General features: G+C 33.6%; 1 protein-coding gene across 2 annotated transcripts; it reads right to left on the bottom strand.

Annotated features, from left to right (window-relative positions):
• Nucleotides 1-4202: 4202 nt before the first annotated feature.
• Nucleotides 4203-8429, bottom strand: LOC141586556 (autophagy-related protein 16-like). Of its 2 annotated transcripts, none has more exons than XM_074407834.1 (5): nucleotides 8249-8429; nucleotides 7983-8121; nucleotides 6617-6798; nucleotides 6309-6504; nucleotides 4203-5420 (listed from the first exon to the last, which is right to left on the bottom strand). In XM_074407834.1, the coding sequence occupies exons 1-5, from the start codon at nucleotides 8263-8265 to the stop codon at nucleotides 4398-4400; spliced, it is 1557 nt and encodes a 518-aa protein (XP_074263935.1). In that variant the 5' UTR covers nucleotides 8266-8429; the 3' UTR covers nucleotides 4203-4397. The 2 variants fall into 2 exon arrangements, with proteins under 2 accessions (XP_074263935.1, XP_074263936.1); XM_074407835.1 differs by having other exon boundaries at nucleotides 8033-8121; nucleotides 8249-8356.
• Between the last annotated feature and the right edge of the window lie 3906 nt (nucleotides 8430-12335).

The following is a 12335-nucleotide window of genomic DNA, read 5'->3' as shown; positions in this document are numbered from 1 at the left end:
TTAGCAGTCTTAGTTTTGCAGTAGATGTCAAACAAATTATCAACCATATAATGTAACATGACACCTTTAACAGTCTTATTGTCTTTAGCAAATTTAGGATCGGGTTTGACAACTTCAGACGAACTAGACTCTTCAGTGGATTGTGGTTCTTGAAATAACACATAGTCAATCTCATATTGCGAGAAATAAAACATAATTTTTTCAGACCATTTCCTATAATTTTTTCCATCTAATGGTTCCATCTTACTAAGGTCAGGGACAATTCTGTGTGGCATTGTGAAATTGTTAACAGGGACATTAGGGGTAACCGAAACAATTTCTCGGTTGACATTAGAATCGTCAGAATTTCCGGATGGGTTTGTCATTGTTTAAAAATGAATAAAACAGTAGACAAAAACAAAGATCAGAGTTTTGTATTTTTCTGTGTGTGTAAAACTGAGGAGGAAGAAGGTTTATATAGTAGTCAAGAGGCTCCTCCAACAGTCAGAAAAATGAATGCCATTGATTGCCATTGATTCTGAGATTAATTGTCATAAATCCACCACACCGCGCACGTGTCACGTGTCGAGCCGGACGGACAGCGGCGGCGACGCGCGCGTGGGGAGACTATAGTCTACCCTCTATAGTCTAGTTAACACTTGTTAACCCTCTTCCATATATAAATACAACACTCCCCCACTATTCTTCCAATGTGGGATAAGTGTTGTTTTACTTAAGCTTTGGAGGAACCAAAACTCCAACAACTCTTACTCTGTTTGTAAAAATCGACGAGTCTCCATCTGGTGGTACGATAACTCGGGATCTCTACGATGGTGTCTTTAGGATCGAAGCTGAATATGGGATTGAAGAGCAAACTACTATCCGACATTTTACCCTATCAAGTAAAAATGATTTTTTTTTTTTTTGGGAAACAAGTAAATTGAAATATTTAGGGAGTACTAAAGTATACATTTTTCTACTCTTGGATGGCATATGCAGGTGCTTGATGGGAAAATTAGCATGGAAGAACAAAACATTGAAATGTACGAGTAATAGTTTTACTCCCATATTAAAAATGTACGGGTTACTTTTAAATATGCAATCAAAATAGGAGTATGCGTTATATAAATGTATTTTTACAAAATGAATTAAACTAAATTAAAGAATTATTTAAATGCAATTTCTTATTTGTGACGGACACTATCTGTTACAAGCTTGTGACGAATAGTCAGGAACGAAGCTAGAACAAAATAGTAAGGGAGCCGATTTATAAACTTAAGAAGTATCACATTCCGATATTTTAGCATTGTTTATTAGCATCGCACCCTTATTATATAACTACCATATTATTATTAGAAGCGTATAAATTAATGGAGTAAATAGCTTTTTTTCGAAGTAATCATGAAATTTCACACTAGTTTATTTTCTTTGTAGATACAAAATTTATTTTATTGTTGAACAATTTTATGAAATACTCCCTCCGTACCATACAAATAATAACGTAGTAAAAAATGGGGTTTTTAAGAAAGAAGGGGTAAAGAGGGAAGAAAATAGGTGGGGTATGTAATTGTGGGTTTAATTGTGAGTTGGTAGGTGGGGTATGTAGTGACATTTTATGTAAATATCAAATGGGTATAAGGATAATTTGGTAATGTTGTGGACCAAATAAGGAATGTTATCATTGGTGTGGGACGACCGTATTAGTAGGTGTTACCATTGTTCTGGTACGGAGGGAGTATTCATTAGGTGGCAGAAAAATTAAACCGCGTAATAAATAAATAAATAAATAAAAGATTATAAGGGAAAAGAGTATGCATAAAATAAAAGAAATTCAAAGTACATTATTTGGTCTAATTACAAAGTTGTGGGCAATTTTTGTTTTGGTTGAATAAGAAGTTTTCTTTAATAGTACAATTTTATCTAAGATTAAATATTGAGAATTAAGAAAAATGATAATAATGCTAAAAATTAAAAGGAACCATCTTACATTTGCCATCTCTGCCAACTTCAATCAATGCTAACTATATAATGAGATATACATATATCAATAAGTCTTGGTATAGACGGGTGGGGCGAACAGACGGGTAAAGACCTCTAATAAAATGGGTAGGAGTGACAAGGTGGGGCACCCCCCATGTGCTTCCCACTTTATGGCAAATGGGTCTTTTGTGAGGGAAAATGGTATCCGTCTATACGTATAGACGGATAGTGTCCGTCTATAATGAGAATTTGTGTACATATCAATAAGTCTTGGTATAGACGGGTGGGGCGAACAGACGGGTAAAGACCTCTAATAAAATGGGTAGGAGTGACAAGGTGGGGCACCCCCCATGTGCTTCCCACTTTATGGCAAATGGGTCTTTTGTGAGAGAAAATGGTATCCGTCTATACGTATAGACGGATAGTGTCCGTCTATAATGAGAATTTGTGTACATATCAATAAGTCTTGGTATAGACGGGTGGGGCGAAACAGGACGGGTAAAGGCATCTAATAAAATGGGTAGGAGGGACAAGGTGGGGCACCCCCCATGTGCTTCCCACTTTATGGCAAATGGGTCTTTTGTGAGGGAAAATGGTATCCGTCTATACGTATAGACGGATAGTGTCCGTCTATAATGAGAATTTGTGTACATATATAGCTCTTCTCCAAGGCTGCCCGGGCCATGGCCCATCCAGCCAAGCCTGTGCTTCGTCACTACGGAAAAGTTGACACAGAAAATTCCTGCCGTGGACGATGAAGCAAAGGATATAGCCTTCATCCATAAGGGACACCACTACACCTGTCTGGACAATCTTATAAAAATATGCTTCATGATTAATCATTGGTTATAAAGTAAACTAAAGTTATTCATTGGTGGGAACTAACACGAAACGCTTCGCCCATATGTCTGAATAACATTATCCCATTGTCTCAATTTTCCTGATGCCAACACTATCTTATAACGCTATAAAAAAAAAAATTGAATGTACGCAACCTTGACTTAATGCTATATAATAACTGCATCGACCAGCCAACTATTACCCTGCCGCTCAAAGCAACGCAGATAATGTAGTTCTCAGGAAAATGAAAAGAGGGAAAAAAAAATAACTTGTACAGAGGATTTTCTCAAGAAAATAGATTATGGTATCTACTTTAGGTGTTGTTTGGCCAAGCTTAAAAAGTGTTTTTGTAATTGAAAAAGTAGTAGCTTGGCCAAACATGGTAAATTAGAGAGTTTTAAAAGTGCTTTTGGGAAGTCAAAAATTGATTATTCACCCCCAAAAACAGAAGTAGATATTTACTACTTCTACTTTTTACATAAAGAACCAAATAAGCAAACAAAAGTTGTATTAAAGTAGTTAGGCCAAACATATAAATTTTGTGAGAAACCGCTTTTACTAAAGTATGACCAAACAACTAAAACTTTTCCGGAAAGTAACTTGTGAATAAACTCCTTTTAAAAAAAAGTCATTTTCCATAAGCAAAGCCAAACAGCACTAGTACGATGAAGAGGAAGAAATTCCGATTCCGAACTGGACCATCTTGTTTAAGAGACACCACAACATGAACCGGACCATCTTGTAAAAATACTCCCATAGTGTGAAGTGTGAACGTAACAACAAATTTGATGCACACGTAAGCCAACATTATCTCAATGTTTCAAATGTGAATACCACGTTATAAGTAAATAATTAATCTCACCATAGACGGATATATCCGTTTAAAGTAAAAGACGGGTCAAATATGCTTAAAGTGGTGATATTTTTAGGCCCCACTATATAACTTATGGCTTGTCTTATGCTTAAATTGGATGGATATTTGGCCCGTCTATAACTATAGACGGATATCTCCTGTCTATAATGAGAATTTGTGTAAGTAAATAAACGAGATCAAATGTACAAAAACTTAACTCAATGTTGAAATAGCATATGGAGCAACCAACTATCCTACCACCAAAAAGTGTATTCCCGGATAACACTATCCTACCACCAAAAAGTGTTATATACATGTCTTACCCTTGTGTTAACAAGGAAAAAAAAAATGTTTTTGAAGGACTTAGGATGAAAACTATGTCGATAAAAAGAAGCGTAACCACTTTTTTAAATTATTTTGTTTTATTTCATCTCGGCCAAATTTAATATGAGCGTATATCATCAATTAATTTGCAATTCCACAACAGTTTAGTAGCGATGCACATAACCATACACAAAGTGCCCAAAAGGATCCGAAGATATAAGAATGAGAATTTGTGAAGAATGAGATACTTAAAAGCTTGCCATATAGTTCAAAAAATAAACGGAATATTCAGGAAACTAACTGTACATTAGCAGAAAATAGAGTAGAAGAAAATGAGATCATATTCACACCATCTAACCTTTTTATAGGAATTGGTTGCATAGAAATACCACGTCAACTGACGATGATAAACCCGCCAAACTCACGACCATACGCAGACAACCCCGTCCTTATCAGAAGTAGCCAGCATTTTTCCAAGACCACTCCAATTGCAGCACAACACAGGAGCTGCATGTTCTTTTAAAGTAGCAACTATGTCTCCCTTCTGAATTGACCAAATATACACAGACCCATCTGCAGAACCTGCAGCAACATAGTTATCATCTGGGCTGATGCAAGATCTACTCCAATTAGATGCTATCCGATTTCCACTTGCCCTCAATGTCCCGTAAATTTCAAGTGTTCTCATATCAAACAGATTGTGCACATTATCTCTCCCACTTGTCAGAATTGTATTCCCATTTCGAGACAGAGAGATTGAAGTCAATGCCTGAGAATGAGCTTCAACTTCACTGAGCTTTTTTCCAGTCTCGATGTCCCATTGCCTGACATACCCGTCTTGATGGCCCGAACATATAGTTCTTCCATCCATGTTGAAGCAAAGGGCATTACAATTACTAGGATGAAGAATTGTGTTAGTGCAATACCCTTTATTCAAATCCCAGGCTTTTATCGTGCGGTCGTAGGCTGCACTGATGACATGGCGATTGGAAACTTTGCTGACATCAACTGCACAGACTTTATTAGAATGTCCGGTAAGTGTGTGTCGGATTCGAGCTGTGGCTATGTCCCAAACATAGAGGTTGTTTGAGCTAGTTGCTGCAATTATTGACTTGTTATCATTGGTGACAGTAAGGTCTAGAATCGAACCCAAGCAACCTTGGAGGGTTTGGTTTAGTGAACCGGTGCTCGAATCCCATATCTTGATTGAGCTATCTTGTCCTCCAGTGATCAACTTACTGGAATTGTATTCAAACAATATAGAAGCACAACCACTGTCATGAGCTCGAATTCTATTCTTGCAATGGTTGGGAATAATCGATTCTGAAAAATACTCTGCACCTTCTTCACTTTGACGAACCACACCATCAACTTGCATGCAAGCAAGCTGCTGTATACTTCTGGCCTGGACTTCATCTTGCATTTCTTTGTAGAGAGCATTTACCTGAAAGTGATTTAATAGAAAAATCAGTTATTCCGATTTCTGGGAGGCACTGTACATATCAGTTCCAAATAGCCAGACACCGTCTTTCTTTGAGAAAATAACAAAAACAATTACAATGTAGACTTTGTACATAGCTTTCTAACTTTTTCAACAGTTCTATTAATGCTTTGTGACAGAATATAATGAAGTAATAACTGACACAGGCTAATTGATGTTCCAAGCCCATGTTTGTTTGGTTCAGCGATCATGATTATGCTAGATAGTATTCGATGTGATAACTGATAAGAACACACTACTTAACCATGGCAGCAGACGAGGAATTTTTAATTTGAGCACCATTGCATTAAATCTAAACACTATTAACCATTGGCTGCCACTGAGCATAAATATCCACAACCCTACACTGTGACTGTTGTCGAAAGGACAAATATGTTCAAATTTTAAAAGACCAACACATGGTAGGATTCTTTCTACCGTCATCTCCAAATGACTTTATTAATTCGGTTTCTATAAGGAATGTTTATATGAAAACAGATTAAATAGGGGGGATGGGGCATTAGAACATGTTTTTACCGTTTGCAAATTTTTTCACCTTGGTAGCCCAAGATATACAATTAGTCAAATTCCATCAATATTCACGACTTTTCTCGACATAATAATGTCCGAAAATAAACATTAAAGAAAATTTGATGTTCCAATTTGCACATAATTACCCAAAAAGAACTAACTCATATACTTTATTATGCGCTATGGAGTATGTTTTTATTATGAAATTTGAAGGCGTTGGATATCCGGTTTGGCATAGTAGTCATATGACATTCAGTTTATCTTATGCCTATGAATCCAACAATGTTTCTACTTTGTTACAACAGAATGAGATTAAAATACCTCGTTAAGCCGCTCTGCATCTTGCATTTTCTGAAGCATCCAACGGTCTATCAGCATTTTGTTTTCAGCTTCTGCAGCCTTTAATTTCACTGTCATCTCTTCAAGTCGTGCTTTCAAATCTTCGTTTTCACTTGTAAGCAATTCTACGCCTTGGGTCTTTTCTTCTAATAAAGCCTTTAACTTGGAGCATTCATCCCTGAAAAATATATACTATTTCGATTCAAAAACTACACACAGTGCTTGACTGAGAAGTAAAAAGTGAAAAGCTAGAAAATCAATGGTAACAGTGAGTAGCATGAGCGGCCAACCTTAGCAGTGCAACCTCTTTTTCCAGGTCAGCAATAAGAGTATCTTTTTCTTGAATCGAGGCTTTTGCAGCTCGGCCTTCGGTAACTTCTTCCACAAGCTGGGAAGATAGTCGAGATTGAGCTTTGTAACATTGCTGGAGTTCAAGCTCTAGCTTTTCCGCTTTTTCTTTCCATTCTGTGCCCTTCATGAACAAATCCACCAGTTCAGTTGCAATGTCCACAGAACAAATATTGCAATTTAAGGAACCATCTTAAAGCATAGATTAAAACAAATACATATCAGGCCAGAACAAAGTGTCATCAAAACCCAAATACATCGCATGTGTTTATGAAAGGATTTTGCAAAGAGAGAAAAGAATACTTTTTAGGATCATCTACCAAAGAAGAAGCTCATAGTATATGCGACTACGCTATTGTTGATAAGTCTGTATGAGACTATACTTAAAACTCAACCTTCAAACTCTGATCAGAAGTGGATGTTAAGATGACACCGTGCAAGGATCGAAAAGGATGTCATCTAATAAACCCGCCGTATTCATCGCCAAGTGAAAGAATTTAAAAATGAATATCTGGTAAATTTGTCCCATCCCTTATCACTAAGCAGAGAAAGATTACAAAATACTTCACTTCACTTCACGTGAAACATTGCAGGGCAAGATGACACATTGTCTCACAAGCATTCCATGGCTAGATGAAATCGCTACAAGACTAAAAAAGATATTTCTTTATTTCTTTTTTCCTCCAAGAGGCTAAAATTAACATCAAACTTCAACTGTTTCACTCTTGATAATACCACAAGAAGAGACGATTAAAGAAGAGGCTGGATAGAGAAGGTCCATAGCATCGCTCCAGCAGCCAATGTCACTAAGACAAGTTGCACGAGCTCCTTTTACACATAACTAACGCAGATAGCAGTTTCCCTAAAAAGAACATACATTTCCCTTCAAATCCTAGCTCAATCCTCGACAACCTCCAAGAACATACCGACTCAACAATCATTCCCAAACAATGTCACTAACACAAGTTGCACGGGCTCTTCTTTTTCTACAAATAACTAACCTAGTTAGTAGCTGTCATAAAAAGAACTCACATTTCTCTGCAAACCCTAATTCAATCCTCAACATATCATTCCCAAACCCAAACATTTCACTCAAATTGATCCACGCAATCAAAGCCATATATATTCCAATGTAGCACACACAGAAACATTTCAAACAAAACTAATCAAATTCACAATTCACTGTCATCAATAACTTCCAGTGAATTACTAAACTTTAATTCCACACAATACTTGAGAAATTGAAATTGAAACAAAACCCTAGGAGAGAGAAAATTGAAAATTAAGAAATTGAAATTAAATCAAAACCTGATCAACAAAAGGCCTTGATTGAGCATTAATTAGGTCAAGAAAAGCACCTTCTTCAAATTTTCGTCGTTGTTTAAGCTGCCATAAACAATCAGTAATTGCTTTTCTTGCTTTATCATCTATTTCTTCTTCCTTTGACCTAATTATCATCAGCAAAAAACAAATTATCTTGATTAATTTCACTTAATCAAAAGAATTACAAGAATCAATTGGATGAAATTTAAGTAGAAGTTAATTTAGAGAGTGAATTTAAATCATGTTCTTACTTATCGATCATCGCCATTGTCGATTGTTCTTCGCACGTCGAGTAAATTATCGAGCGATTTCGTTCGTCAGAAAGCCTTGATTTTCTTTTTTAGTAGAGTATTTTTTTGCAGCGAAAATCTGGAACTACGGTAATACGGAGTAGAGTTGGCCGGCACGAAACACCACACGAACCGGAATCCCCTACTACTAAGAGAATAAAAAATCTCTTAGTTTTAAAAGCCAAAAGAAACTTTCTTCTTCGTGGTGGGTCTTTTTTTCCTGATCTACTAACACAACAAGATTTGATGGATTGTAAATTATGAACCTTATACGTAGCCCACTTTTTCTATCTCATCTATCAAAGTAAAAGTTATTAATAGGCCATAATTTTGGACTCTACATGTCATATTATAAGCTAGATGAGTGAACTTGATTTGTATAAATTTAAATTTATATTATATTTATTTATTACCTCTTTTGTAGAAATCATCAGTTATTTATTATATAAATTTTTGTCTTAGTAATATGGACTATTTTTTTAAGGATGTAAAAACACTTATGTATTTTCTATTAGAAATAAAAAAGTAAAAACATTATTTTAATAATTCGTAAATCGTCTTTTTCGACGCGAGGAATAGTTTTTACTGCTTTTCGTTTTAAGGTCAATACGCGTTTTAATAAAATTATACAACTAACTTAATAATTGTACTATTAATGTCATAAATTAGTTGCATGTAATGGTATACAATTATTGTATTATTTTTAATAGTAAAAAAATAACTTAACATAAAATGTCTTCTTATGGTAGTAAACTTTTTTTTCAACCTCTTATTAATATTATATTTAGTAGATTTATAACATTAAATTAAAAGTATACTTCATTTATGCAAATAATTTAATTGATAATATCTCTTTATAAAATGAATCTAAAAAGTACCGTGCTATAGCACGGGAACTACACTAGTTGAAAATTATTTGAAATAGACTTTTAAGATGTTAGGATTTATTTATGTTAACACGAACATGATACAAAACTCGGGTTGGATTAAGATATTTTGACAATTTATAGACTATACAATCAGTTGTATATGTGGGTGTAAAATCTGAGCTTTGTAATAAAATATCTGAGCTTTATGTTAAAGAAAAAGAATATAAGCTTTATTAGAAAGTATTCAGTTCATCCATTTACACATTAAAAACATGAACTTTAAATTAATTTAGAAAGAATACATATAAGCTCGGATTTTTATACCTAGTTGTACCATGTTTATGTACAACTGGATGTATAATCCTATTTGTGATATTTCGATACTAACTTGATATGGATAACTCATCCCCCTTACTACTAAGAGAATAAAAATTCTCAAAATTTTTCCCTCCAAACTCCACCTACTTATATAAGGAAAGAAATAAAATTTTCCCATTAAACTATAATCTTCTTCTTGAAGCATGATTTTTTCATTAAATTCTAAGTTATAATTATAATGTTTTAATCAAAATAAAATAAAAGGGTATAAAATTATAAAATACAAAATCGTTAATTTTTCTTCGAAAATGACTTGATGCATACTTACACTGTATAAAACAATAAAATAATATTATTAGCTACGTGAAAAAAACTCATTAAGATAATTTAAGATAAGTTATAAAATAAAATCATTAACTTTGTGATAAAAAAAATTTCATGACATACTTAATTTTTTTATTAGTTTTGTAGTTTAATTTTTTTTTTCTCATATTAAAATACAATTAGGTGAAATATGAAAAGTTGAAGATATAAATTTGGAATGAATAAGTAATAAATCAAAAAGTAAAAACTCTATAAATACCGCACAATTGCGCGGGATCTATACTAGTTCCCTATAGACTAAATAACACATCTGTGTTATTACCGTTAATGTTTCCCGCTCAACCTCCCCCCTCCCCTCATACGGAATATTCCCTTCTAAATTCTAACTCTGATTAATTTATTTTAGTCAAAAAATATTGTAGTCAATATATTATATAGTATACTCAATAATATATTGCTGTAAATTAGTATGCCCCTATATGGAATATTCTCATCTACAATATTGTACTCAATAGTATATCCTTCAAATAATTGTTGTCGATCTATTTTGGCCAATAATAAATATATACACAAAAAATCCCAGAAAATCAAGAACAATAAAATAGGAATTTTATACACTATATAATATTTTATATACACTATATAATATTCTCTACCGAGATTATCATCCAATACACAATACTCAAATTATTATATACACAATACACAAATTATATACACAATACACACATCAATCTATATATTAAATATTAATCCTCTAACATTAATGCTGACATGGCATCATAATATCACACTAAAGATAACTTGGCAACTCCTTAGAGAACAACCTTTTGTTTTTGAAAAAAAAAAAAAAGTTCAGTTTACAATGTCTCTGAATATCTCACAAAATATTCTTTCCTAATGTGCTCACAAATCAGTAGCTTTGAATTGTGTAAATTCCTAAATCATAAATATTTCTTCCTTTTTCATTATTTTCATATTGACCATTTATTTTGTGCTGCAAAATAAACAAGGAAACAAATTATGAAATACGGAGTATGAAATATGGAATAAAAAGTCACGGTAAATAATACTCATAAAAATATCAATATCAAAATATGAAATATCAATATCAAATTATCTAAATATTTACTGCCTCACTCCTATTCACGGTAAGAATACTCAAATAATAAAGATCCAGTGTACAATTATGGTATCCAGTGTTTGTTTCAAATTACAAACATTCAGTGTTTGGTCAATCAAATAATGTAAAGATAAAACTCATACAAATATTTGTATAATGTGGTTATATTTGTATAATACCCCTATTCACGTTAAGAATAATCGCGCAACTATTGGGACTGGCCTTTGAGAAGCCAGAACTAAAGATAGTTTTCGGGAGGTCATCCAAAAGGTGATCGATGAGGACGGATCCAAGTGTGGTCGCAACATAAGCTGGAGTAAAGCTTGTGAATAGGCGTCGAAAGGAGATGTTGCACGAACATAGAAGCGGTTAGCAAGGCCCGAGAGAGATGTTGAGAAAGAAGCCGTGTAGCAGTTTTGGAAAGAGTTCCTGCAAATGCAAAGATAGTAAGAAAGAGACGACACCGGGATCGAGCCATGATTACCTGCCATTAAAGGCCTTGCACTGGGCGGAGAACCATCTTGGCGCAAAGAAGGGAGGCGTAAATGTGAACCGTGCAGGAACAACGGCACTATTCTTAAAAACAATGAAGTTGCGAGTGAGCCAGATGGAGTGCAGGATGCAAAATAAATCAAGTAGGGAATTAAATTCCGCTGAAGAAATCCGATGAAGGTAGGATACATTATCAGCTAGCCAGCAGAGGAAAGAAACATTTGGGTTGGCAAGAGATTGTATACCAAGTACAGAAGAGCGCCAGACATGCATTTTCCAAGGAAAAGACCTGAGCACCACAATACTAAGCAAATCATAAAAAAATAACATAGAAAAAAAATCGCGAAAGTGGTAATTAAGCCCTTAACTTTATTCAATTGTGAAATTAGGCCCCATAAGTTTCATTTGGAGCAATCAAGCACCTCAAATTTCACCAAAAGTGAAATTCAACTCCATTTTCTTAATTTTCACCAAATTCTTATATTAAAATCACTTTTACTATAAAATATCGAATATAAAATATTTTGTTTTATAATTTTAGAACTTTTATATTTATATTAAATATTGAGAATTGTTTTTTATTTGAATTTTAAAGTATATAGACAATTTATTATATATGTATGAATACTATTTACATTACAAACAATTTACTTAATATGTATGTAAAAGTATTCGTCAATAATTAATAAATTATGTTGAAATTCGCAAAGTTGAAATTAGTAATTTTTAGTATTTAATAAATTGTTTATAACAATATAAAATATTTTTATTTAAATTATTTTAAAAATTTTAAAAATGGGATTGAATTTTACTTTTGGTGAAACTTAAGGGTTTGATTAATCCAAATGAAACTTATGGAGTCGAATTTCATAATTGAACAAAGTTAAGGGGTTTAATTACCAATTTCGCGGAAAAAAAATTC

The sequence above is a fragment of the Silene latifolia genome, chromosome 6, assembly GCF_048544455.1.
Source record: "Silene latifolia isolate original U9 population chromosome 6, ASM4854445v1, whole genome shotgun sequence".
Taxonomy (NCBI): domain Eukaryota; kingdom Viridiplantae; phylum Streptophyta; class Magnoliopsida; order Caryophyllales; family Caryophyllaceae; genus Silene; species Silene latifolia.
This window is presented reverse-complemented; position numbering and strand designations above follow the sequence as displayed.